Source organism: Dysidea avara, chromosome 7 (genome assembly GCF_963678975.1).
Source record: "Dysidea avara chromosome 7, odDysAvar1.4, whole genome shotgun sequence".
Lineage (NCBI taxonomy): Eukaryota > Metazoa > Porifera > Demospongiae > Dictyoceratida > Dysideidae > Dysidea > Dysidea avara.
The window spans coordinates 28,655,535-28,681,897 of NC_089278.1; the positions used below are offsets into that span (position 1 = coordinate 28,655,535).

General features: G+C 36.9%; 1 protein-coding gene and 2 long non-coding RNA genes across 3 annotated transcripts; 1 reads left to right on the forward strand and 2 right to left on the reverse strand.

Annotated features, from left to right (window-relative positions):
* Window positions 1-788: 788 nt before the first annotated feature.
* LOC136261301 (dehydrogenase/reductase SDR family member 4-like) lies at window positions 789-21,713 on the reverse strand. The gene is made up of 9 exons (XM_066055279.1): window positions 21,322-21,713; window positions 12,261-12,438; window positions 11,140-11,220; window positions 11,065-11,088; window positions 10,037-10,107; window positions 5,669-5,720; window positions 5,465-5,599; window positions 4,925-4,983; window positions 789-952 (listed from the first exon to the last, which is right to left on the reverse strand). Exons 1-9 carry the CDS (start codon window positions 21,450-21,452, stop codon window positions 838-840), a joined length of 846 nt encoding a protein of 281 aa, XP_065911351.1. The 5' UTR covers window positions 21,453-21,713; the 3' UTR covers window positions 789-837.
* LOC136261303 (uncharacterized) lies at window positions 7,712-9,449 on the reverse strand. Its single transcript, XR_010703856.1, has 3 exons — window positions 8,454-9,449; window positions 8,226-8,322; window positions 7,712-8,168 (listed from the first exon to the last, which is right to left on the reverse strand). It is a non-coding gene; the product is annotated as an uncharacterized lncRNA (long non-coding RNA).
* Window positions 21,530-25,501, forward strand: LOC136261302 (uncharacterized). The gene is made up of 3 exons (XR_010703855.1): window positions 21,530-21,802; window positions 24,580-24,657; window positions 24,714-25,501. It is a non-coding gene; the product is annotated as an uncharacterized lncRNA (long non-coding RNA).
* The last annotated feature ends 862 nt before the right edge of the window (window positions 25,502-26,363 follow it).

Consider the following 26,363-nt stretch of genomic DNA (forward strand, 5'->3'; position numbering starts at 1 on the left):
CTCCTTCTGGATTAGCTAATGTACTATATGTGGTGTGATATAGGGGAGGAAAGGGGTAGCTACCAGCAGAAACACAGACATAACATGTACAAACAAGAATGTGTACATAGTGAGTGTACAATGATGTAGCTACACATGCTGTAGACAAGAATTTTGTACTATGGTCCTTGTGACATATAGCAAAGGTATTGAACAATAACAATACAATAAAACTGTAACACAAAACTGCAACCCCAAAATTTTCTAAATGTTTATATGGTTCTAGCTAGTACAGTGGACAGTTGATTATCTGAACTAATATGTAGCTACTAGCAGAGATATTTGACCATTACACCATGTATATGATGAATATGTAGCAACATATGTTGTAGACAAGGAAATTTTTGTAGTATGGTTTGTGTGACATATCAAAGGAATTTAACAATAAGAATACAATAATCACTTTTCAAAATGTACCTCGATCCACACAGGACTGCAAGGTAGTATTGTTAAATATGCCAACTCTAAATTTTATAGAACTACAGTCTCCTCTAAATGGTTAGAATAATGGAGGATCTGAACTAATAATGAGAAAGAGTGTTTGTATATCTGAAAAGTACAAACTTTGTTCAAGTACTCTAATAGAACATATGCCTGTTGATAAAACACTCTAATTGAACACAGCTGAATTGGTAGATCATTAGACCATATAAACATTAATACGGAAGACAAAATTTTTGGTCTGGTTCATGTCACAATTACTCTTGTGGTATGCATACACTTGAGACCATAAGTTGCTGTAAAATTCGTGGGATTTAATGTATATTTTAAAAAAAAAAACAGCATACACTTTAATTGTTACAATCTTGATGCCACTCCACCAGTTACTAGAATGATTTCTCCAGTTATGTAACTAGCATCATCAGAACACAGGAGTGAAACTATACCAGCACAATCCTCTGGTTGACCTATTCTGTAAGAAGTATATGATACACACATGACTAGCATATCATGTGATACGCACATGACTAGTATATCATGTGATACACACATGACTAGTATATCATGTGATACACACATGACTAGTGTGTCATGTGATACACACATGACTATAGTATATCATGCGATATTGTGGATTGCGCATCCGTTGTCATAATTTTTTTTTGAATTCGACCAAATAGCCAATCAAATGTGAGGACTTTCATTCAAATTTCGTTCTCATTGGCCCATTTTCATGTGACACCATAGACATTGGTGACCACGGATGTGCAATCTGTGATACACACATGATTATATACATCATTAGTATATCATGTGATACCCATTATTATGTCCAGATGACTCGCATGAAATAGTTAGATGATAGTCACATACTAAACCTTTTCCCACTTGTTTGTGGTTCAAACTTTTCTGCATTTTGGACAGGGTAATACGGAAGTATCACTAAAAAAAAATGCAAAAAGTACAGGGCCTTATGTCAGGTTAAATAGCTGCATCGTCCCCACTTCAGGATACCTGACAATGGTATCATCAATAGTCAGGTAACAAAATCTGCACAAAAACAGCTAAGCTGTGAAAAAAGCTGCGGCCTTACAAAAGCCTATAGTATGTTCACGTTGAGCTGAATCCTCAAAAACATTTAATAACTCATGGATGCAATTTTACACGATCTTGAAATTTGGCTCATTTGTAGTACTGCTTGACCCGCTAAAAATATTTCAAAATCTTTTTGTTCAAACGTTTGACATAATATTTACGGCCAATCAAAATTTTCACAATACATTTCTTATGCACATAAGTACAGTGTCCATTACAGCCCTTTCCTGAACTTGTAATGGAGCCAAACCGTACATGTCTGTTGTTGACACCTTTGCTGTTAGCAATAATTATCTGGTTGGCTGAAATGTTAACTCTGTTGAGAAAAAATCCACTTTTAATTTTTAGCTGTTTTTCAGGATTCAGCTCAACGTGAACATACTACTGTAAAGTCAGGTTGTTAAGCGACGTTTTGTAAAGATCATACTATCTGTTAGGCACATACGCCTAATAAATAATTATGGTGAGTGTAACACAGAATCACTACATTGTAATAGAGTAGTTAATAGTTTGTACCGGTCACCATGTCAGTATGTAAGGATATTTGGGTGAATTCCTTCGTGATGAACGAAATAAATTATCACTATCCAGATGGCTGATTTGCTGTATACATAGCGAAGGGAGACCTCAAGGGAGATGCAAGCGCTTGAGGAGACATTAATTTTTCAGTACTTTCAACTTTTCTTGCCGTTTCTTGCTGTGTGTAGCTGTGTGTAGCTCTATCGTCGCATTTAGCCATGTGTGCTTATCATCCATGGTTAATTACAAGAAATGTGTATGCGCTTAACAAATAATATGCGCTTAACAGATATATGCGCTTAACAACCCGACTCTACGGTATAGGTATAAAAAAAGTGTGAAATCAAAAGTGGTAGCTAAGTAATGACTGCAAACAATGTACACAGCTATTATTAAAATTTATTAGCATTAACATCATTGCAGCCATTTCATGGCCTTTTTATACCCAGGCTTTTTAAGGCCACACATTTTTTCACAGCTTGGCTGTTTTGTGTGGATATCATTTCATTTTGTAAGCCAGCCTATGGTTGGCCTTGACACTTCCCTTTATCTCGCCTTTGTACTTTTCTCCTTTACTACAGGAATCATTGAAGACTGCGAAGAATTGAAGGTGTAAAATAGCTGGGCAGATCCAACTCATGGGAGATGTCCTACCCTGAGGAAGTTTCCACAGCAGAAATTATTAAGTACCATTCAAGTAATATCAAGCTACGGATACATGAAAACAATGTTTTCTTGGTTCCATAAAATGAGTATGTAGCCCGCACTTGCTGTACTTGGTCGCACGACGCACATAATTTACTCTAATAGCGCACACATTCTTTCTGAGTACTTAAATACAGCACATATAGAATGTTCTAGAATTTCCACTGACAGATCTATAAGTTATCATTCTAGTGTACTAAACCAGAACTTTCATTTAAAAGGTAGAAATTAAGTGAGGTGAGAAATAGACAGTGGTGGTAGAGTGGAAAGGACTTAGGCATATAGGTGTGGAGGTCCTTGTTCAAAATCTGGAAAAATTTTTCCAATTTTTGTGCACATATTTTTACATCTCAGTGACTGTTCTATTAGAGTATCTCAATTGCACTTTTTTCACATGCTTGATTTTGCTTTATATCTCTTAGGTAATACACGCAGTACTTTCAAACCACAAAAGGTTTGCACTACAATAGTAACTTCATGCACAGACTGATTTTCAAGTTATTCCATCAAGCGGATTACCCTGTAGCCATGACAACAAATCACTTTTGTAATTTTCAAAATTGTGCATAATTCCATCATTCTTAGTTTGATCTGTATGAAAATTAGGCTGTAAGTGTGCTGCATTATGCCCTTACTGCCCTCTAAATTCGAAATCAATTGACTAAGCAAGTGCAAGTTATAACGAGAGGAGCAAAAAAAAAGAAAAAAAAGTAGAAGATGAAGAAAATAAGACAAACTTGGAAGGCGCATATCTCAGTGATGGCTGGGCGGTCAAATTTGGAATAGGAAGTGTCCTACCCTGAGGGAGTTTCTGCAGCAAAATTGGTTAATTTCCAATTAAGCACTATTAAGCAACAAATGCATGAAAACAGTGTTTCCTTGGTTCCTATAAAATACACACTTGCCTGTCACACATCCACACTAGTTGGACTTGGCCGCACGACACACTATTATGTGTCCTGATATCAAAATCAAAATCTGTGAGAAACATAAGCAGAAATTTTACAAGCATAACCATGAACAAAGAGGGAGGTTACCAACATTTGTAGCTATACTGGTGTACATTTAATTACAGTAGGACCTCCATTATCTGAACATCTGTGTGCCAGTTCAATCATACAAATGAAGCCCATTCATTTATATACAGAGTTGCGTTCAACTACTCGAATAGATCATACATTTACTCTAATATAACATTCACCTAATGGCAAAATACTCTAATAGAACCATCACTTATACTGTTCGGATAATCGAGTTCGGATAATCAAGGTCCTACTGTACTTGTATGCAGCCTGTCAACAGTATAGCTGTATAGCCATATAGCCATATAGCCAGGACTAAGTGTCCACTATAGTATAGTACGTATAACTTTTACTTGCATTTGCTTTTTATTTCTATGTATATTATGATCCCTACTTATATGGAAAATTTCTAATATTTCTTTAAAGCTGGTTGTTTACTATTTGCATAACTTATGACTAGAGAACCAGCGTATACGACATCAAAGGAAACAATGGTATCAGACTTGCAATAATTGAACAAATAAATGCACACCTCAACTGTTAATTGCTGTAATGTGAAATGACCATTTTGCTTCAGCTATATTCAGCCCATTATGCAATGTCACAAATGAGGAACAGTACAAGAAGTGCCTCTGCAACAAATCTACTCATTAAACAATTCTCATGATAGCCAGCACAACTAAAGTCATTACCATGCTATACACTAATTAATACCTAAAAGTAAGTCCATGATGCATGTATTGCAACTGCTGCAGTTGGCAGATAGGCATGTCTTGGGCTCAAGCAACATCAAACAGTGAAGAAATCAATCAGGCCTGTAGTGTTTACCACAGTGAAGTTGTGCTTAGCTGAAGGCATGTAGAGTACTTTTAGTATCTCATCAGAAGCATTTGAGTTGCTCTAAGGGCACTATTGGGCTTGACTACACCAATATGTACGTACAAGTCACCATGTAGGAAAAGTGAGGTTGGTATTTGGGTGGTATTTTATGTTAGAAAAGTACAAGATCCCTACTATACAGTACTAGTGTTTTCTATGATACCTGTTCCCTAGCACTGTACCATGTGGTGTCACAGTAGGCACATACACACTTCCTTACGTACCTTTTTATACTAAGTTGTCTTTCAATATCACTTTCTATAGCTGCTTTATTCATCCAGAACTGTTGACAAAAACATGTACACTCGATTATAAATCACAAGCACAAGTACATATGTTAAGGTCAATGTTAACAAATCATACAAATCATGCAAACACTACAATGATTAGTAATACAACTAAACTATTGGATGCTTTTATACACTTAAACATTGTTGTTGGTGTAGGAAGAAACCTCACAAAGGTGGGGTATGATTTAATAAATCCTATACAACACTGAGGACACATCAATTAAAAATTATTAATCTGTCCAGAAAAAAGTTTGTAGGATTTTCTTTAATAGTTTTATTAGAGTATATAAATCTGGAACTTGACCTTCTTTTGTAGTAAATGTAAAATGCTCTAGCCCTCTAAGTTGTTACATCTACAAGCACAATATACAATCATCTTGATACCCATTTAATTTAATTAAATATTTGCTTTTATTTGTGTGACGGATGCAATGATCAGGCATGATACAATATTGACTGTACATGGTCACTCACTGCAGAACTAAAACGAGTCTGTATTATTCCCGGTGCTAAACAATTAACTCTAATATTTTCAACTCCTAGTTCTACAGACAGAGCTCTAGTTAATCCAAATAAGGCAGTCTTGCTGATTCCATATGCTCCACTTCTCTGTGATGTATACAAAATATATGTGTGACCTCAATCACTCATGCATGTTCGCACACACAACACACTTACCGACAGTGGTGAAAATCCAGCGACCGATGATACAAATACAATGGAGCCATTGCTGTGAAAACAATTGAAATATATCCATAACAAAATACAGTAGGTGGTGTTGCTCCAGTTCTCAGTACTGAAACCAAATGATTAGTTTTAATCCTAGAACTAGAACTAAAACTATTAAGAAAATTTTATCAAGTACTAGAACTAATAATGGAACTGGTCAAAATCATACAGTATCAAATACTGTACAAGGAATCTTAAATTCAAGAGATCAGACATAAAAGCAATGGAGGATGCCTACACTTGCAGCCATACTAAATGTACATTAATTTCTACTTCAGTTTTCAATAATATAGACCAGGGATCAAATGTCAACCAGTATCGCTGCAGGTGTACTATGTAGGCAACCTTGCTTTTTATTTCTTATGTTCCCTTGAATTTAAGATTCCTAATTTTGTCTTGTATTTGTTTGTTTACTACAGTGTATTTTTGTAACAACATTATTTTTTTGATTGGTGAACCCAAGCAAACTGCATCAAAATAAAAAATGGTGCCAAACGTATCACATTTTATGAAAGTGCACCAAATACTGAGGACACTCCTCTTCATTTTCGTCTCTTTACCACCCATGACACAACATTACAATGTTACCAGGGGCATTTCTAGAAAGATCGCTAACTGGTTTCCAATTATATTAAAGTAGAAGAGCACCATATAAGGTCATACCACCCTTTGTAAGCATCAGGCTTTGTAACTGTAGTTTGATGATAGTTCCTATAATAGCTCACAGATACATGAAATAATCAAATCAAAACCCACGATTTAGCACACTATTAAATATCTTATAGAAATAAAGTGACAATTCTAAACAATAGTTAGACAACAAGACCAAGGGAACAAAGCGATTTAGTAACCCCGATGGCCTGAGGCTGTAGTGTCCCGGGCATAGCGAGGACGCTACTAAGGGCCAGAGGGGTTCCTACATCACTTAGTTCTTGTTGGTCTTGGTGTCTAACTTATTTAGACTATGGTTTACAGTATGTACCTTTATAGCTAGAGCATGAGTGTGGAGTGAAAGAACAATGCAGAACAACGGAACAGTTTCTTCCTGAAGTCCTTATAGTGCCCACAAAAATAATTATTCAACCGGTAACCAAAGTAACAGCTAGAGCTACAGTACATATGCTGGTTTAGTCTACTATTTGTCCAGTATTATTTGTGGAACACGGAGAAGAAGACTATTACAGTATTATGAAGTACTGCAGTGTGCCTTTCGTATTATAATTATTTATCATTGCTTGAAGGCGGGTTACTAAATGAACATATGTAGGTGACTAAATAAGCTTAACTTGTTCCCAGGTGTACCTCTGTATACCAGTGTGTACCACTGACCATACACAATAAGATATCGAGATTGGGAGAATGGGCTGGAGCGCTGTAGCCTTAAGATCTGACCCTTAATTTGTCACGTGAGATCACGTGACCCGCCAAGATTGGGTCATGTACCCCAACATCTATGATAAGGCTCTGGCTAGTATATTTGGTGGTATGCCAACTTACTCACACCAGATTCCCTATATGGTCCCTCCTAGCTGATATGCTACAGCGCAAGCAATCCATGTCACACTAACCAGCCATAGTTTGATACTATGAGTTAGTGGAAAGAAAGAGAAGGGGAGGGACCTTTGGGTGGGATAAAACGTTTCCAGTACTGCAAACAATTGGTGATACTGCTGCTCTTTAGCTGCCACTGCTGCCCTGCTATAGCATAGAATGATCTAGAACAGGCTAGCTGCTACATATGGTACCACCTCAAACCTGTTGTTGATACCTTCTAATGCATACCACAATGCATAGTGATCAAGCTAACCCTATTGTTAGTTGTTTACTGATACCTTACTGACACCTTGCCTGTACAGTGCTTAACCTTAGTCCCATAGACTAATGTTGCTATGGTCACCTTCAAGTTAACACTGTTTAACCTTCAATTAAACTTGTAATGTCAGGTGACTAAGTGATATAGTAACCCTGTAAATGAGCTGTACCATAGTCTAAATTTAGGTTATATGAACTAGTACTGAAATTGATAAGTTATTCTAAAGGTTATGGTTCCAGAATTGGAACTGAGATGACAAGGAGATATATATGTATACACATTACTGTTTAAGTAGAGATAGTCCCTAAAATGGTGTGCACCACCTAAAATGTCTCCTTTAAATATCATCCTGAAGTGACGAAAATCACCTTTAAAGAGTTGAAGTTATTTATAACAGATCGAATATAAATACAGAAATATTTAGTTAGTGATAATAATTACATCCACTTCATTATTGATGGTTTATGTACTAAGTATGTTGTTGTTGTCACATCATTAAACATGTTGTACAGGATCACGAAGGTTTGGGCTTTTTCTGTCAAAATTATCCTACAACCAGCCTCACTTTCCCTTTACGACAGCTTGGTTAGGCATCATCAAGCCTCCAGAATGACCCCAAACACTTCAAACTAGTTTCTATGAAATTTTTGTCATTAACTGAATTTTCTACTAAATTAACTAATTGACCGATACCTTCAATGCAGCATAACTTGATTATTTGCCTTCCTTGTTTCTTTCTCAACTATGGTGTAGGTCAGCCACAGTTTCACCAGTATTCAGAATCAGTCAGCTTTTTAAAATTGAAAAAAAATAAGAGGATTGACATACTCTAATAGAACAGTCAGAGTAATCCTAAGCTAAAATCACTAAGAGATCACGTATTGTACAATGAAAGGTGGCTATATCTCATAAATTACTCACCTTTGTTATAAAATCACTCAAAATTGATTCTCCATCATTTTCAATCATGATAAGCTACTCTAAAAATTATTATCACTTTAGTGTTTTGAAGTGTTGTGACTGCTTTGAACTGTTCTACAAAGAACGGCAAAATTCAACTGTGAAACAATGTTGTGGGATGATTTTACTTAGTATATCAGAGTGAAACCAAATGCCTGTATCTTGGTTTGATCATGGTTAAGTTCAAATACAGTATTGCAACAAAACGCTTACAGGCAGCATGACATAGATTTTCAAAAAATCAGAGAATTTTAATCTGCCTGCATGATCACAGCTACAAGGCTGGAGGGCCACCATTTTATGCCAAAAATAATAAACTCACCAATGGTATGAGCCTTTTGGATTCTGACGAGTTTGTGCCCTTTGTCTACCTGTCTTCCCTTTTATCTCCTGGTAGTAGTCTTCTTCATACAACAAAACCATATCCAGTGTTAATTTTCGGTATTAACATTTTCCTTGAGCAGCAAATTTAGATGCCACAAAATTATTTTAAAGCGCTTACACTACTGTATATAAAAGGTACTGGATACCAGATACATGAAACTTCACAATAGGTTTGAGACCACACCCATTAACAATCTTGGTAGATTAATAGCAATTGAGCATGAAAGAACACACCTCTTTTTACTTGAACATGATGATCACCCCGTATTGGACTGTACTGTATCATGCAGGAAGTTTGGATGCTTTGCAACGCCATCCTGGCTCCTTGGCAGTATTGATTAGGTATAACCAAGCTCAAAAGTGCCTTCAGTATGACCCTAAATGCTTCCAATAGATTGATACAAAATTTTAAGAGACGCTGTCCTACTGTTCCTTGTTTCTAGTACCTGAAAGCAAGCCACTTCACAGTAATTGGTAGCTGGGGTGCGTGTTCACACAAAACATTAAATCAGGCGCCATCCTTTCTTTTGATGCGGTATGCACGGATTCACCAGTCAAAATAAGAAGTAAACAAACAAGTATAAGGAAATCTATTAATTTAAGCGATTAAAAGTAGTGAAACAAGAGATGAATGATGGTATTACTACTTTAAAATAATTATTACCATATGCTCATGTAGGGATTTTCTCACAGAGCTATGCTGTAATACCATCATTCATCTCTTGCTTCACTACATTTTATCGCACAGATCCCTACTTCATCTTTAAATATATCTACAAAGTGTCACAGCAAACACATTAAATCACAAGTAAATACATGGGGTAAAAACCAAATCACAAATTGAAGAACACTGAAGTCAAGCACTACCATATTTCACTAGTAGTTGTTGTATTGCTAATGTCAAGTTAATATTTAATGGTAGGGACTAGGGAGAAACTTACATGGCAAGTGAATTGCTTTTATTTATGAACTATTAGTGCAATAAATCCACTCGTAATACCACTAATCTGCACTTCTGTTTTTTCTAATTGTAAAATAATACTTAAAAACTTCATTTTCTCTACAGTAGCTTATTCTTATAAAACACGGCATGCAACTTTTCATAAATTAAAAAAAAAAGTATTGCATGTAAACAAATATTTTGTACACTGCAAACTCACTTGCTGTTCTTCAGATGGGGATATGCTTCTTTTGCTAGTAAAAAACTGGCCTTTACATTAACATCAAATATCTGTAGTAAAGGAAACATCAGCAGAAAACAATAATGTAAACAGCAAAGCTCTCTGTACATCAGATAAACATGTTAGCTGGTAGAATTTTGTTACATGGCAGCTAGTCATACTAAATATGTAAACATTTCTGTAACTTGGAGGTCATTTTGAGCACTAACCAACACCACTTTATCACAGTAGAGGTGGTAAGTAGTAGAGGTGTACCGATAATTGGATCGGCTATTGGTTATTGGCTATATCAGCCTTGTTTTTGCATATCGGTAACACGTGTAAATAAGTAGCAGATACAGATATACATACACAACTATTTATGGGCACTCGTGCTCTAGTAATATCTTAGCAGTGCTGTTTACATAAGGTCGGCTATTGATATAAGTCCCACACTGTCACTTTACAACTAAATTTAGAGTGAAAATGTAAGAAAAAGTCTATGCTACCATATCGAATTGGATTTGATTATCGGCTTGATAATATTATTTTATATCAGTAATTGGTTATCAGATTATTGGCTAAATGTCATATCGGCACACCTCTACTAAATAGTTCTACCCAAAGATGTACTGCAGAATCTTGTTAATCCTACTATGAGCGATGAATGTCATCTACACCTCATACATGTATGTACGCATTACACAGTGATACATAACCAAACATGTGTGTTGTAATAATTTTCTGCTCCTTGCAAATTCTGGCTTTATACTTTGTTCTTGACCATGATTCTCCCTATCAGATTGATTACCACTGAAAGTGACATTAAATTTTGTTTGGTACCAACAAAGATGTTTGCTAGACCATAACAGAACAGCAGAATCTGATGAATAATGGAAAATTTAAATTGTAAAGGAGTGTCATGCTGAATAACTGTTGGATATCAAGAACCCTCTACAACTAGTATAAAAAGTGTAGTGAAATATTTAGGGCATCCAAACAGTTGTCTATCGATCCATCTTACTTACCTTATCCCATCCTTTCTCAGTTGCCTAGGGAAGGTAAATAAGTTATACAAGTATGAACACATACAGGGATAATACCTCCACTAATGGTACATCAAGTATTGGATTGACTGCAGCATTGGATACCAATATATCTAGTTTGCCAAACTTGTTGATTGTCTATGTATAAGATTAGCAGTTCATAGACGAGCAAATGATAACACACGCACGCACACACACCTCATATACAAGCACACAACACATGAGCAGTGACTAGAGTTCCTTGGGTACATATACATGACATTGACAAGGAGAAAACATCCTGACCGCCTGGCAGGCTCCTGTAAGCGGTCGAGCATTAATCAGATGGCTGCAGGTTTGAGGCTGCCTAGGTCCAGTCATGGATTTTTTCTCCTTTCTCCACCTTTTCAAACACAGTTTCTGTAACAACTTTAAACAGCAGACCTTCAGCACTTGTGCTGTAAAGCCTTAATAATATTCATTTGGTTCCACATGGGGTGCTTTGAGATATAAGTCACTCTCTAGAGTTCCTAGGATACACATACTGAAATTGACAAGGAGAGAACATCCTGACCGCCTGGCAGACTCCTGTAAGCGTTCGAGCGTTAATCAGATGGCTGCGGGTTCGAGGCTGCCTAGGTCCAGTCATGGGTTTTTTCTCGTTTCTCCACCTTTTCAAACACACTTTTTGTAACAACTTTAAACAGGCTGTAGGACCACGTGTCCTACAGACCTTCAGCACTTGTGCTGTAAAGCCTTAACAAAAAATATATTTAAAAAGTTGTATGCACAAATAAACAGCACTTGACAGGTATTACTGCAACAGTACAATCACGTTGTGCTGATATCTGCATACACTTTTAATAATCCTGGATGAATTACACAAAGGATTTTCAAAATTTTACTCATTTATAGTCTACACATGCTAAAATATTTTCGTAATTCAAAAGTCTGACATTTTATGTATGACATATTTTCATCATTTCGAAAGGGGAAGCAAAAAAGGCACAGTGTCTGATATGATCTTCATATTGGAGACAAATTACACATGTCTACTTTTTCACAACTGTACTGGTATAACTAATCCATGAAATCTTATGTTATTTCTCTGAGAAACACTCATGTGTCTTTTTAAAACTGTTTTCTCAGGTATCACCTCAACGTGAACATACTATAACATTATGGTCACTTCTCCTCACCTCCTGAATCAGTTGTTTCCTATCTTCTTCTTTCCCAACATGACACACCATACCAGCCACATTAATACTGTCCTCCTTCAACTTCTCTACTGCTTTATCAACATTCTGTTGTTTACGACTACTAACCATCACTGTTGCTCCATCTAGGCCAAGCCTTCTGGCTATGGCAAACCCAATACTGCAAGGAAGAGGACATAATGTTAAACCTCACTGCATAGAGTATCATGAACCATGGTAGTGGTTCATAATAGAGATCACCTATGTTTTTCCAAAATCCTAATAGAACAATCAACTAATCACTACCTTAGAAACCTTTTCCAACCTCAAAAGAAGCCTTAGAAGTTAATTTGGAAGAAGTTTAGGTCCACTAGCAAAAATGAAGTCAAAGGACTTGATAAAAATACTTTTTTAAAGAACTAAAATTTGCCATTTTGAGCCATTTTGTTCTTATTTTTTTCTCACTGGGCTAGAGCAAAATGTGAGTACTTTTTGGGGATAAAAACTACATAACTTTCGTTCCTAAGTCTTCCCTCATATCCATGACCTATTTTTAAATGCATATTGCAATGTTAATATCCACTTTCATGCAAATTTGCTTCTTTTAGGTTCACTTTGCCATTGATCTGACTTAATCTCTGTAAGGGTAACCAACGTGTTAATATGTGTTGATAAGTATCCAATTTATTCACATCAACATGTTCATTTGGAAACCTTATCATTACCTACATTTATTAACCACAGTATGTTACGAGCAGTAATGTTGTTGTGTACCACTGGGTACTTAACTTCTTGTGATCACGTAACTGAAGCCATAATACTGCTACCTACAGCATCCTATATGTTGCTTATACGTAGTTGGATATATCAAAGCTGTGTAGTACAAAGTATACATTCAATAGTAAGGAGACAATACATGCATCATGCATTAGTGTTTGATAACACAGATAGTATTAGTTAACTACTAATGTACATGATGACTGACTTGATACTGAGTAATATGTAGCACCACCAGCACCTCTAATTATCATATCAGCCTTGCGGGTATCCATATTTATAAAAAGTAAACAAACTAGTGTAAAAATAATTTTAAAAATTAAAATATGGGAATAGAGATCGCTGAAAAAAGTAAAGAAACAAGAGTCAAACAAGTCAACATGTTAAACACACAGCTATACAGAGATGTCTATTTGGACTCAAATAAACATTTATACAGAAGCATCCTCAGTACTCACGTATCTGTCCCTAATTTATGGAGAAACTACTGTTTTTTTCTTAGCATATCAAAACTTGCGTAAGATATTCCGGATTTCCGAATGGGTTACGCCCGTTTCATATAAAATAACACCATCTTTTAAACAAAGCGCCATAACTTCCGCGTACTCTGGTTGACAGACAAGAAGTTTGGTTTATCGGACTCCTTGATGAAAGGCGATTCGATTCATGTGTAAGTTTGTTATGTAGTAACAAAGGGGAAGCTAAAAAGGAGCCTTGTACCGCGAAATATACGTGTTCAGAATGCCCGTAAAAACACATGTTTTGAAGCATATCTTTGTAAACTAACCTGTTTAACAATTTGTACGGTCGGAGTCTTATTAAGCATCCTTCACTGCGTAGTATGATACCAAATTTAGCGAATTTGGTTGAGGATAACAACTTGTAAATTGGGATTTTCCCGCCGAGATGATTAAATTTTCCAATAGGTTAATGCATGGAGCACGTATTATGTCATCATCAACAGTAAATAACTGTCGCTATGGTGACATTTTCCCATTTGTACAGTCGGAATTGGATAGAGAAATTCAAGGGCTTTCTTTTATTGTATGGTGTGCTGTAGAGATTTTGTGAGTTAAAGGTTGTAAATTAGTGTTTTTGTATGTAGTGTAAAATACATGTATTTTGCATTGGACAACGAATGACAGGGAATGATGAGATTTTATAATCAGCTTCTTTTACCAAGTTGAGATTTCAAAAAAGATATTAAACTGATATTAAATTTAGTTAATGCATAATTCTTAATTTTTAAGGGTTTAACCCAGTGTTTTGAAAACTTTTAATGTTGACCACCTGAAAATGCTTGATTTGACAAATCCCATACATATGTTTTGATATGGTTTCTACCATATCCATTGAGTCCAAATAGAAATCTCTGTGTGTTTAACATGCTGGTTTGTTTGACTCTTGTTTCTTTACTTTTTTTCAACGGTCTCTATTCCCATATTTTAATTTTTAAAATTATTTTTACACTAGTAAATAGTAGGTCTTGATAATTCAGATGATCTATAACAGTAAAACAGTCCTTTGGACAAGTAAAGATGGTTTTGATGAACTCATTAAACCTAGTAACTACAGACATAACTATGATTAGTCTATTTATAGATCTTTACAGCAACTATTTGTTTGGAGTAAGTTCAATGAATAGTCACAAGATCATATATATATACCACACCTGTGGTTGAGATCAAAAGCGCCGCGCTGTGGTATATCAGTTCCACGGCAAACTGTGGTATATAACATGATAAACCACACTTTGTGGCTACGCTTACCATATATGGTGTAACTTCACACATTCCACGAAATCCTTATCTAAACAGTAAACAAGTCTCTAATAACAAGCGCCTAAACCAACCAACAATTATTCACCTCAGGAACTGGAACAAGTTTCTTGTCTCCTTCGTGGATAACTCACTAATCATGACTATGTGGGCGTGGCACCATTAAAAGTGTAAAACGTCTGATCCATCAAGAATTTCTATAGATTTCCATCTCCAGGAGGTGCTGTTTCACTATAACTTACTATCTATAATTGTTTTCATCTACTGGGGTGTAGAATATAAGTTATAACACGATTACTCGGGATATGACTAAATATACGCACTCTCACTCGAGCGCTCTCGTGAATCGTGCGTATATTTTAGTCATATCCCTCGTAAGCGTGTTATAACTATATATATATATATATATATATATATAGGTAGACTCTTTCATTGGCACTCCCTCCATTTCCTACCACCAATGCAAATCGAATCCTGTGGCAGGAGGGATTTTTTCCCTTTCTTTGGCCCTTTTCTGTTACACCTTATTGTCAAGTACTGTTCTTTAGTGATGCACCGATACCGATACTAGTATCGGTATCGGCCTTATTTTGGCGGTATCAGACTTGTATCGGTAAAGCTAAAAATGCCCGATACCAACCGATACTTTAAATGACGTCATTTAATTACTTATCAAGATGGCGGCGTACATAGCGCATTGAACAGAGTTGAGAAAAAGCTGATATAAGCCATGAATTCCCTAAAAGAAGCCAGCTACTAGCATTATTAGTACAGTGGAAACTGAAGTAAGCCACGAAATAAGATTCATTAAAGCCATAAACTTATCTTCACGTAATTGATAGCCACAAAACCAGCAAACTGCAGTTGATGGGATTAGTAAATGAGTTTTGTACGCTAAATCACTAGCTGTTTCTTGTGAGAAATGCCTGTGGGGCAAAGTATCGGTATCAGATCGGTATCGGCCATTTCTGGCCTCAAATGTATCTGCATCGGATCGGTAGTGAAAAAGTGGTATCGGTGCATCACTACTGTTCTTAGGTTTCCAGTTCCAGTTTGCTAGGTTAGATAATCCAAAGGCTGCAGCACATGTTGCTGTCAGACCTTCAGTGCTGGTCACTGTAAAGCTCAATAACAATAAATCGAAGAGGATCAATCTGCACACTTTAAAGCTGTATATATATAAATTTTGACCATAATCGTAGGCCAGCAGAGATATGATAAGAGATAGTTTTAGATATGTGCTAAAAGAGCCAACACCGTCGGGATCTGGAATCTCCTCTGCAGTCAACATACGTAATACAAAGGAAGACAGCACTTGGAAATTTCAGCACCAAGGACAACACTATACAAGAGAATGCTATATTATTGGCCAAGTACTAACTCCAGCAATGGTAACAAATACACAAAACAACTGGAATTTTCAACTAGAGTAGGGATCATAGCACATCGATAAAAAGTACTGAAACAAGCTAGAGTAGTGTACGATATTAAATTACAGTAAAACAATAAGGAGTATTACATCCCTACTGTGCTCTCCATTATGTTTTGTTGTCAGCTATGTTTAACCCATTGCACAGCAGTAGGAATCAAGAACTGTTAAATAAGCACCTCTGCAATCAAATTAGCCACTATGAAAAATACAGACGATTTCTGTTACACTAAGGAAAGCCATCATGTACTACTGCCAAATTGACATTTTTCATTGTCAGCAAAGATGAATGGGACACAAAGGAGTATCCTGATAAATCCATGAAGAATGTAGTGTACATACTGCGATATGCCAAAAGGCACCTCTCAGGCCGAAGCGATGTTGAACAGTGAAAAAATGAAGTCCGTCGCCTTAGCCATTATTGAGTTACACTTGTCTGAAGGAATTAATTACTCAGTCAGCCAGTCAGTAAAACGATTCATTTGATTTAAGGGTATGGCACTTTCCTAGTCTCGCGTGGCCAGACCACTTTTTTCCATGTATTGGGTGGGAAGAAAGGGTCTGGTGCAACTCCAATAGCTGTTTATTTCTGAGCCGTCGCCAGACTCTGGGGACGCTAATTGAATAACATTGGCCGCAAAGGAGGTGCCATGACATTAGTAAAACAATGAAATATTCATACACCCTTGTTCCGGTTGTGAGTCTTATTACATGATGAGTTTCAAGACGCTATAAAAGAGACATCGGAGCAAATTAAGATTTATTTAAAGGATAAACAGATTGATGCCATCTCAAGATTACTTACTGACGTCATCGGTGCCTCCTTTGCGGCCAATGTTATTCCATTAGTGTCCCCAGAGTCTGGGGATGGCTCAGAAGTAAACAGCTATTGGAGTTGTACCAAACCCTTTTTTCTCCACCTAATGCACGGAAAAAAACAGTCTGGCCATGCGAGACTAGTACTTTCCATGGTCATTTTACAGAAACTACACTGTTGTGCTTCTAGTACATGCACTTCATTCTCTACTGATATGTGACCACCATACTGCCATGAAATGGCTGTTCAGTGCTGCGGTACCAGTGGTGGAAAGAAAACACAGTTAAAGTTGTGGTTTCATTTTGGCTCGTGGTACTACAATATACCCTGTACTCCGATCTTTGTCCTCGGTCAAAGCGGTCAAAGTCAAAAAATAAGCCTTGACCCTTGACTTACGCAAAAATCCGCCACTTGACTTTTGACCAAATTTTTGCATATTTCTGTAAAATTACGGTTATGTTGTAACTCTAAAAGTATCAATTGTGGTATACACTTTACAAATGAAGCATGTCTTTTGACCTAAGTTTACTGCAAATTTCTTGGTTGACTTTTGACCAGGGGCATAGCCAAGGGGGGGGGGGGGGGGCATTTGCCTCCCCATCACTAAGTGGTGTTTTTTAAAACTTCCGTCACAAGCTTACCAGTAACTGACATGCATCCCAAATTACTGTTTGTGAGCTACTACACGAGTACACACAACATTCAACTTGTTTGTGAAACGTGATAATAATATGATGATATCTTGCATGTTACAAGCAATGAATAAAACGATGCGTTAAAAATAGGGCATGTCCGAATCCCCAGGGGTTTCCCCCATAATGAAAATATTAGACACACAATTCTATATTTAACCTACACTACTCACGTGATAGTGCATTTTTTTCGAACTTAAAAAGACTAGTCTCAAAGTGATTTTGCAAGAGTTGCAACTCAGAAATGGCAAGCCATGGTGATATGCAATGATGCTACAAACCTACTGCGATAAAGTGTTAAACGGACCAATCAGCAACTTTATTTTCCCGAGTTGATCACACTGGATCTTCGTACAGTGCAGTGGCATGCCAGTTAAATTTTTTTACTTTGTTAGTCAGTCAGGCGATCCGTTACAAGCTTACAAATACTGCTAACAGAAGAGGTGTAGAGCTAGGATTTCGTGCCAAAACCAGCATGGCGTTTGAATTTCACCGGCAGAGGTGAGTAAGCTTGTCATACTGTGCCAGTGTGCTAGGACTGTATCACAGACTGTGGCTGACGTAAGTATCTGTGACACATTGTATTTGTACTAAAATATTTGCAATATAGTTCTACTAGATTGTGGATGAATTTGTTGGAGTGCAGGTGCAATGATGCTCGATGAAAATACTTCCATTGATAAGTGATAACTTGCAGCAATCAGTAATGAAGTAGTTAAGTAGCTAGTTACATAAGCTGTAATAGTACAACACCGTATGTCGGCTGGGTCATTAGCCTTTTATGCAATTATGAACAATGTCGAGTGTTTTGTGGAGGATACCTGCCCCCCCACCACCTTCTGGCTAGCTACACCCCTGCTTTGACTTTTGTTTTAACCGAGGACGAAGATCGGAGTACAGAATATATTGGAGTGCCACCCCCTTGCTCATGGTTTACTGACATGACAAGCAGAGAGAATACCAATTCATGACACCTGTATAGTACACAAAATCTCTCTTAATGGGATGATTTACTAAGGGCATAGTTAGTCTACTCATAGATAATAAGGATAAGGTATATATTATCTATGTTCTACTTCAGTCTTAATCACCACCATGTGTCAAGTTAGGGGGTGTCATGTAGGTACATGCTGTAGGTCGATCTGCAACCGAAGTTACAGGGGCGGAGGAAGCATCTACAAGTTGGGTAGGCATCTGTAAGATCATACTTCTATGACCACCACCAGCATCATAGTTGTGCAAACACAACCAGCATTTGCAGCATGCTTAGGCTAGCTCCAGAAATTTTTTGAAAAATTGCTTTCTGCGATTGAATCTGGAGGCAATTTCACATCTATAAAATAATATATAGCTAATATAGTCTAATGGAATGAATAGTCACTGACTGCTCTATTAGGGTATCGTTGACTGTTCTATTAGAGTATCTCGAGTGATAATAACCAAAAGCGATCCTGATAAATCAGAGCAACCAGACCGCTTTCTATGGACTTGGAACATGGCTCAATAGCTACCACTAAAAGTTGGGTAGGCATTTGCCTACCTGGTTCCGCCGCCCCTGAGTTAAAGTTATTTATTTATTATTCATTTGTTAATTTGCAAAACCCATTGAGGGTATAACGCTAATGTACAAAATCTACTTACCTAACTATACTAATTACAGTTCAGTTCATGTGTCACTATCTATTAACTACAAATCTACAATTGTTCCTCAGATTGATGGGGTTGGGGTTCCATACAATGAGATCTAACAATTATCTTGCCATTCTTGATCATCAAACCAGTTTCACCCTGAGATTTCCTTTTTTTAAGTTCAGTGACCAACCTTTTGTGCTTATCACGTTCAATCTTTGTTCTATCTGGAACTACAAAGACTTTTTTATACTGATCACGGTGGCGTAATAAATATGAACGAGAAACGACAATGGCCTTATCATCAATACACTCAAAACAGACCAATAAAGGTCTGTGCTTATGTTCAATCTTTCTTCCCAAGCGTACGACTCTATTAATTGGGTATTTGAGACCATAAACAGTTTCAACTAAAGATGAAGCAGAAAGTTTGTCAACCTCTCTTTGTCTTTAGCCTCTGATAAATTATAGATAACAACATTCTTTTTCCTTCTATCCCTCTCAGCTAGTTCATCTACAATACATTGTATAGCACATGATGCAGATGCATGATCTATAACTGGAGTAACTCTCACGTTAGAAGTACCAAAAGGAGCAGAGGAATCCTGGAGTGACTTTGAGAATGAATTAACCTCCCCCCGGAAGCCAGACTGGTGCGATAGTAGATTCTCTATTTATGCACCAACACCTTCAACACATTTTCCAATTTGAGCTGTCAAAGTAGAAACCAGAGACTTGTCAAATCTTTGAAAGGAGTTTTCAAACAAATCAGAAAGTTTAACTGACTAACCCACTGATAATTTCACAAATTCAGCAATTATACGTTTGATTCGTAAATAGCACTTGTTATGGTTGCAATAGTATAACATGTTTGGCACAAATTTTGCAAGCGAAGAAAGAGATTTATACTGTTTGTTACCAATATTCTCACATACAGCATGAAACCAACACTCACACAAATCACATTGTAAGGCTTGACCTGCTACACCATCACCATCACATGGCTGATTACAGCAACCGCACATATCTACTGATATCTTGTTTACGATAGATAGTTTTTCTGATAGCGAAGGTGAATTCTGAACTGAAGAATTTTCTCCATCCTCTGGAGATCCACTTCCCTGGTGCTTTTTCGATTGATTGGCGTCCGGAGACAAGGATGCCTCATCCATTGTTCTCTTGAGAGTTCCGTCAGATATTGCCACTACAAAATCGCTTTATTATTATTATTATATTATTACTGTGCAGACCTCTGAAAAGAGTATGGTGCACAGATCACAAACAAACATCAAACAAATAGCTTAATCAATATTAATAATTGTTGCTAGACCAGCTAGTCTGTGCTTAAATTGATCAATGTCCTTAGAGTCAATCACGTGTTGGGGTAGAGAATTCCAGAGTTTGATAGCGGAGGGAAAGAAGGAATATAGATAAGAATCAATTCTTGTCATTGGTTGTATAAATCTCTTGCTATGGCCTCTTGTATCATGTAACATTGGTACAGGTGTTTATTCCAATACCTGCACACCGGCAGACAATATCACAACAGCGGAACAAACCAGGACAAATCCAGCGAGAACTTAATCAAGCCCTTCCTATTCGTCCTTCCTGACGACCACCAGACTGCTCCACAAAAAGAGGACGCAAGGAAAGAAGGGAGTGAAATTTCACAAACAACTCCCACAATCGAAAAATTGAAATTATGGCTTAGTTATATAGCCAAGGTATCAATACCATGTAGCGAATTTGCCAGTCCAGTCCTGTACCTGGCGGAATGAAGAAAATGGGAAAAATTTCTTTTTATACCCGGCCACGCGTATTTAAACGCCTCGTTTATAATTTCTTTGCAAAACATTGGACACAACAAGAATATGTACAGAAGCAGCATATAAAATAAAATGCACCGCAAAACCTACTAGTTGACAAACACGATACCACTCACCCCTCAGTAGAAGCTGTCACTATGGCCACTCTTTCATCCAGTCGTAACGATGACTTCCCTGCAGCGTGTATCTTACGAACTGACATTACGAGAGAGCGGATTGAAAACATAGGTCTCTGGATCTGTTTCATTGTTCCGCAAAAGCACTTTTATCCGAGCAAAATACGAGGCGCCTATTAGGAATATGACACTTACTCAAAGACATGATCCTATAAATATCCGTACGTGTACAGTGACCTTTTAAAAGACTTACCCTCGCTGTTACCACTCTGCAGACCTAATGTTTTCCGCCCTTCGTAGTGTGTTTGGTCGAACATCGAGTATAGCTGGAAAGCTCCCAGCGATGTCAGTTCGTAAGATACACTCTGCAGGGAAGTCATCACATATTGGGACTCTTGTACACAATGTAGAAGTTTGCGTGGGCGTTGGCTACCCCTCGACTGGATGGAAGAGTGGCCATAGTGACAGCTTCTACTGAAGGGTGAGTGACTGCTGTACACTTTACCTGCCGTGATTTGACTGACTTGGCATCTCACATGGCTCACATGGCACACAAATCACATCCTCGATCACATCTTTTTAACACTATTAATTGCCAGTTGTTTCACCCATGTATGCAGTGGAGTGCTGTGCATATATTTTACAGTAGCAGTTCATAGTAGAGGTCCAACTGCTTAGGAAGCTTTTAAAAGCTTTGATATATTGAAAGTGCCACCCTGCAGCACAAAGCAAGCTCACACCAGTTGTTTTTTACATGAAGGAGGCTTTTCCTCAGTAATCAGATTAATATGTATGAAAATTTTAAACAACAGTGCAGTGAATCTAACAAGCAGATGTCAATCGTGATGGAGTACTCATTTTGATAAAGTGATATCATGCCTGTTGTGGAATTCAAGAAGCCAAAAAATTGTTGGCTTAAAAATGACTGAAGGTGTCGCTTCACAACATATTTGATCCTTGCTTTTGATTTGACCATATATGAGTTGACCATCAAATTCTGAGACAACTGTGTAAAACATAAAGTAAAGAGTGATTGAACTGAGCCTACACTATAGCTCAGCGTGTAGAACTGAACTGTAATATAAGGATTGTAGGAGGAGTCCGACATCAAATGTGCATAAGGTTCAGGATTCATTTGCAGTAGTGTGATTTTAGATGCCTTAACAGTGCAAATCACAATGTATGTAACATTCTTTTATAGTGTCAGCTGAAATTACCAAGTCTTACCCTGCTGTCCTTTGGTAGCAAGTAATCAATTGCTTCAGTAAACAGTGAAAACAAGTTGATGTTGTGCTACTTCTAAAAACCAGATGCCATGCAGCTAGCTAACTCATCTGAAATTAAGCTATTAACAAACTATATGTATTACATAGGTTTTTGGTTGTGCAATAATACATAATTTATTTATTGTAATTCTTGTATTTCATAATTCAAGAAATTTTTGTAGCTCTTCAATTATGTTGCTATGCACTGCTAAGGAAGCACTTGTTTAACAAACCGCTTTTATCAACACATTGCGCATAGAAGTATCTTCTAAACTGTTTTATAGTTTGACTTGTGTGTTTTTTTTCCACAAATTCTCTCGACAAAGCCTCTAAGCTGCTCTTCATTTTCGTTCGCGTATGTAGGGGATACACCCCCTTTCCAACTCGAAAGGATTAGAGATGCCATGACATAGAAATTTTTATGTCACATGTCATAGAGGTTTATGTCACGACATAAGCAATTCTTAAAGTTTCACAACTGAAGCTGTTACTTGAAACTGTATAGCTATTTTGATGCAAGAATATCAACTTAAAACATCAACTATGACATCAACAACCAACATTGCTCATACTTATTTGTCATATTTATTGCATCAAAGTTGATCAAAATGAATGGAAAAGTGTGCATTATTAGGAGATATTTTATGTCACGACATAAAGAAACCTATATCATATCATGGAGCTTTATGTCACGATATGTCGTATGTCATGACTATCGTGGCATCCCTAGGAGAGATAGGCTATTCCTGGTAGTCTACAAGGCCTGCACAGTTGTTTTTCAATTGTTAAAATGCCTGTAAAACCCAAAAGGAAGGTAATTCACAGTCAGAGGAGAGTCGCCACACCCGTATTTCAGACCACTGAAAAGAAACCACCTCAGTGCAAAGTTTACCTGTGTGGAAGTATAATACAGACTTCATTTAACTTTTACTTCTTACGTAAAAGCTGCTTTTCCATTTAACGATTTTGTTCACGTGGTGCATACGGACAAAGATAGGTAGGTAGGTACACACACACACACACACACACACACACACACACACACACACACACACACACACACACACACACACACACACACACACACACACACACACACACACACACACACACACACACACACACACACACACACACACACACACACACACACACACACTTTTACGAAAACAATTTCAGTAAACCATGCGTGCGCCAACAGCCGGCCTTCAGCAGGCTGTGGGCGCACCTGGTTTAAAAAATCCTAATTGATGTAACTTATATTATACCATCGAATTTGCCTGTTGATTAAAAGTGTTTCATTTTTGTACCATAAAGTAAATGTGAGTTATGTGTGTTTGTTACGTAGTGGTAAAATGTAACTTCATTTCGTTGCTTCAACAACCTCAATTATTCTAGCTTCAATGTTTGGGTGTATATATGTAGGGCTGAGGCTAACAACTATACCTTAATAATTCCCCAGTTCATAGTGAACACAATGACACAAGTCCCAGCTCTGTAGCCTGCGGCACTCGTTGCTTATGATTGATTAAATAAGTGCCTGTAATTCATATGCTATATGGGCACTGTGCAAATTGATTGTTTTGGTCTTCTTGTTATTGCTATGACTCCAAACGTAATCACCAGATTAGGCTGAAAATTTAACAGCCCATTGGTTTTTCCCTTAGACAACAAAGAAGACATAAAATGAAGTTCGAGATAAATGCAAACTAGTTGGGTTTTTGCTCAGCAGGTCACAAATGTCAGACGTTTGGATGAAAACATTTTTTCTAGCTCATCTCCAGTAATACTACTACAAGATCCCTTGTGTGCGTAATTCCATTCATGAGTTCTTGGAGTGTCAGCTCAACCTGATCATACTGTAGCACTGGTTGTGGTATCACCTGTTGAGCACTATTTATTTGTACATACGATGATCACTGTAAAATGTGTACCTGTGTAGTGTGTGTGTTGTGTTATTTGCTTGTCTATGAACTGCTAATTTCATACACAGACAGTTAACAAGTTTGGCAAACTGGATGTATTGGTATCCAATGCTGCAGTCAATCCAATATTTGGACCGACAATGGAGGTACTTTATTCCTGTATGTGTTCATACTTGTACAAACTTATGTTTATCTTCCCTAGCCAACTGGGAAAGCATGGGATAAGGTACGTATGTATGTACGTATGTATGTACGTATGTATTATAAATATGTACAATGCAATTCTGTCAAGGTTTTCTACATTTGTCTAAATGATGTTGTTAAATGTTTCTGTTATCAGTGTTGAATTATATAGTCAGTAGAGGACATACATAATAAGTAAATTGCCGGTAAAGGGGTGGGCATAGGGGGATAGCATTTTTGTTGTTGTTGTAGAATTATCCAGTTTAGTTGATTCAGTTATGTAGGGATAGTTGAAGGGTTTTCACCAGTGTCTAAAGCGCACTCAGCATGCATAGCAAGCTGTAGCTAGAAGGGTTTGAGGGAATGGCCCTCCAGGAAAATACGTAGTTAAAAGTAGCTTGGATCTGGAAACAATTATATCAGATATTTCAGTGTCAAAAACAAAACAGCGATTGTGAGATTTTTAAATACTGAGATTGGATAGAGAATTATGAAAAATAGCTGGCAGATCCTACTAGTGACTACATTGAAATACGTAGCTGCCACAATCAGAAACAACTAATGAAGATACAACTATACAGTTGATGGAACTTTATGTACGCTGAATACAGTCAGCATTCTAGTTTGAATGTAGAAAGTTAATAATTAGTCATAGTGTTGTATATAGTACATTTTGTATATGCCCTGGTTAGCTATAATATGTAACACTCTAGCAGATTGTAATCATGCAATTGTGAACACATATAAATATGATGTACAATTTTTGACTAGCACATGTGAGTAGTTTATTCATGATATATTTCATAGTGTGAGCCTAAAATAGTTTTAAATATCAATTCAAATGATGAAACAAGCCAATTAATGTTCACGATAAAAATCAATTACTGCTTTTTGGTTGGTTCAATTATGTCCTCCAAAATATATGAACTTTTGAAGTTATTGTATAGTTAGGACACATACTATTTGATTTGGCAATAATAATAGAACATGCAAGTAGTTTTATAACATGTAATGCATATCCCAATAGTCATGTAATTCTATAACGTGTTTGGATATTTAGAATATTGGTATGTATATTACATGTATTATTGAAGAATTATTATTGGACAGCTAGTAGCATGCATCTTGACTACACATACACTTTATATTTTGGAAAGACAGAACCAGCCTATAGGAAAAGAGCTTGAGTGTTGCAAAACTCAAGTGCAAAATGCGAATAGACACATAGTTTTCCAATTCAGGTATATATAAGTATTATCCATTGTTTGTGAATGTGTTTGCATGTATAATAATTGTTGCTGTTAATGTTTAATCCCAGAGTTCTAACAGGTATACAGATGAATTTGTAGTAAGGACTATAGCTATGGTACTGATGCAAGACTTTATTAATCATGCATGGTATCGTGAATGAATTCTTCACTGATTTTATAGAGCTAATCCAACAAATTAAATAAATTTGTCAGACAATTCATGGTAAGATACATTACAGATTCAATAAACTATTTTACATACCTAACACAATGGATTCCATCGATGATTTTCTTGCTATAGTGTATTAAATTCTATAGAGTTTGTGGATAGTCCAGGGCTGTAGCCAAACTTTTAACTGGGTATATGAGTTCTTTGAATCTTTTTGTGTGGTGTAGCAGGGGTGGATCCAGGAGCTGGC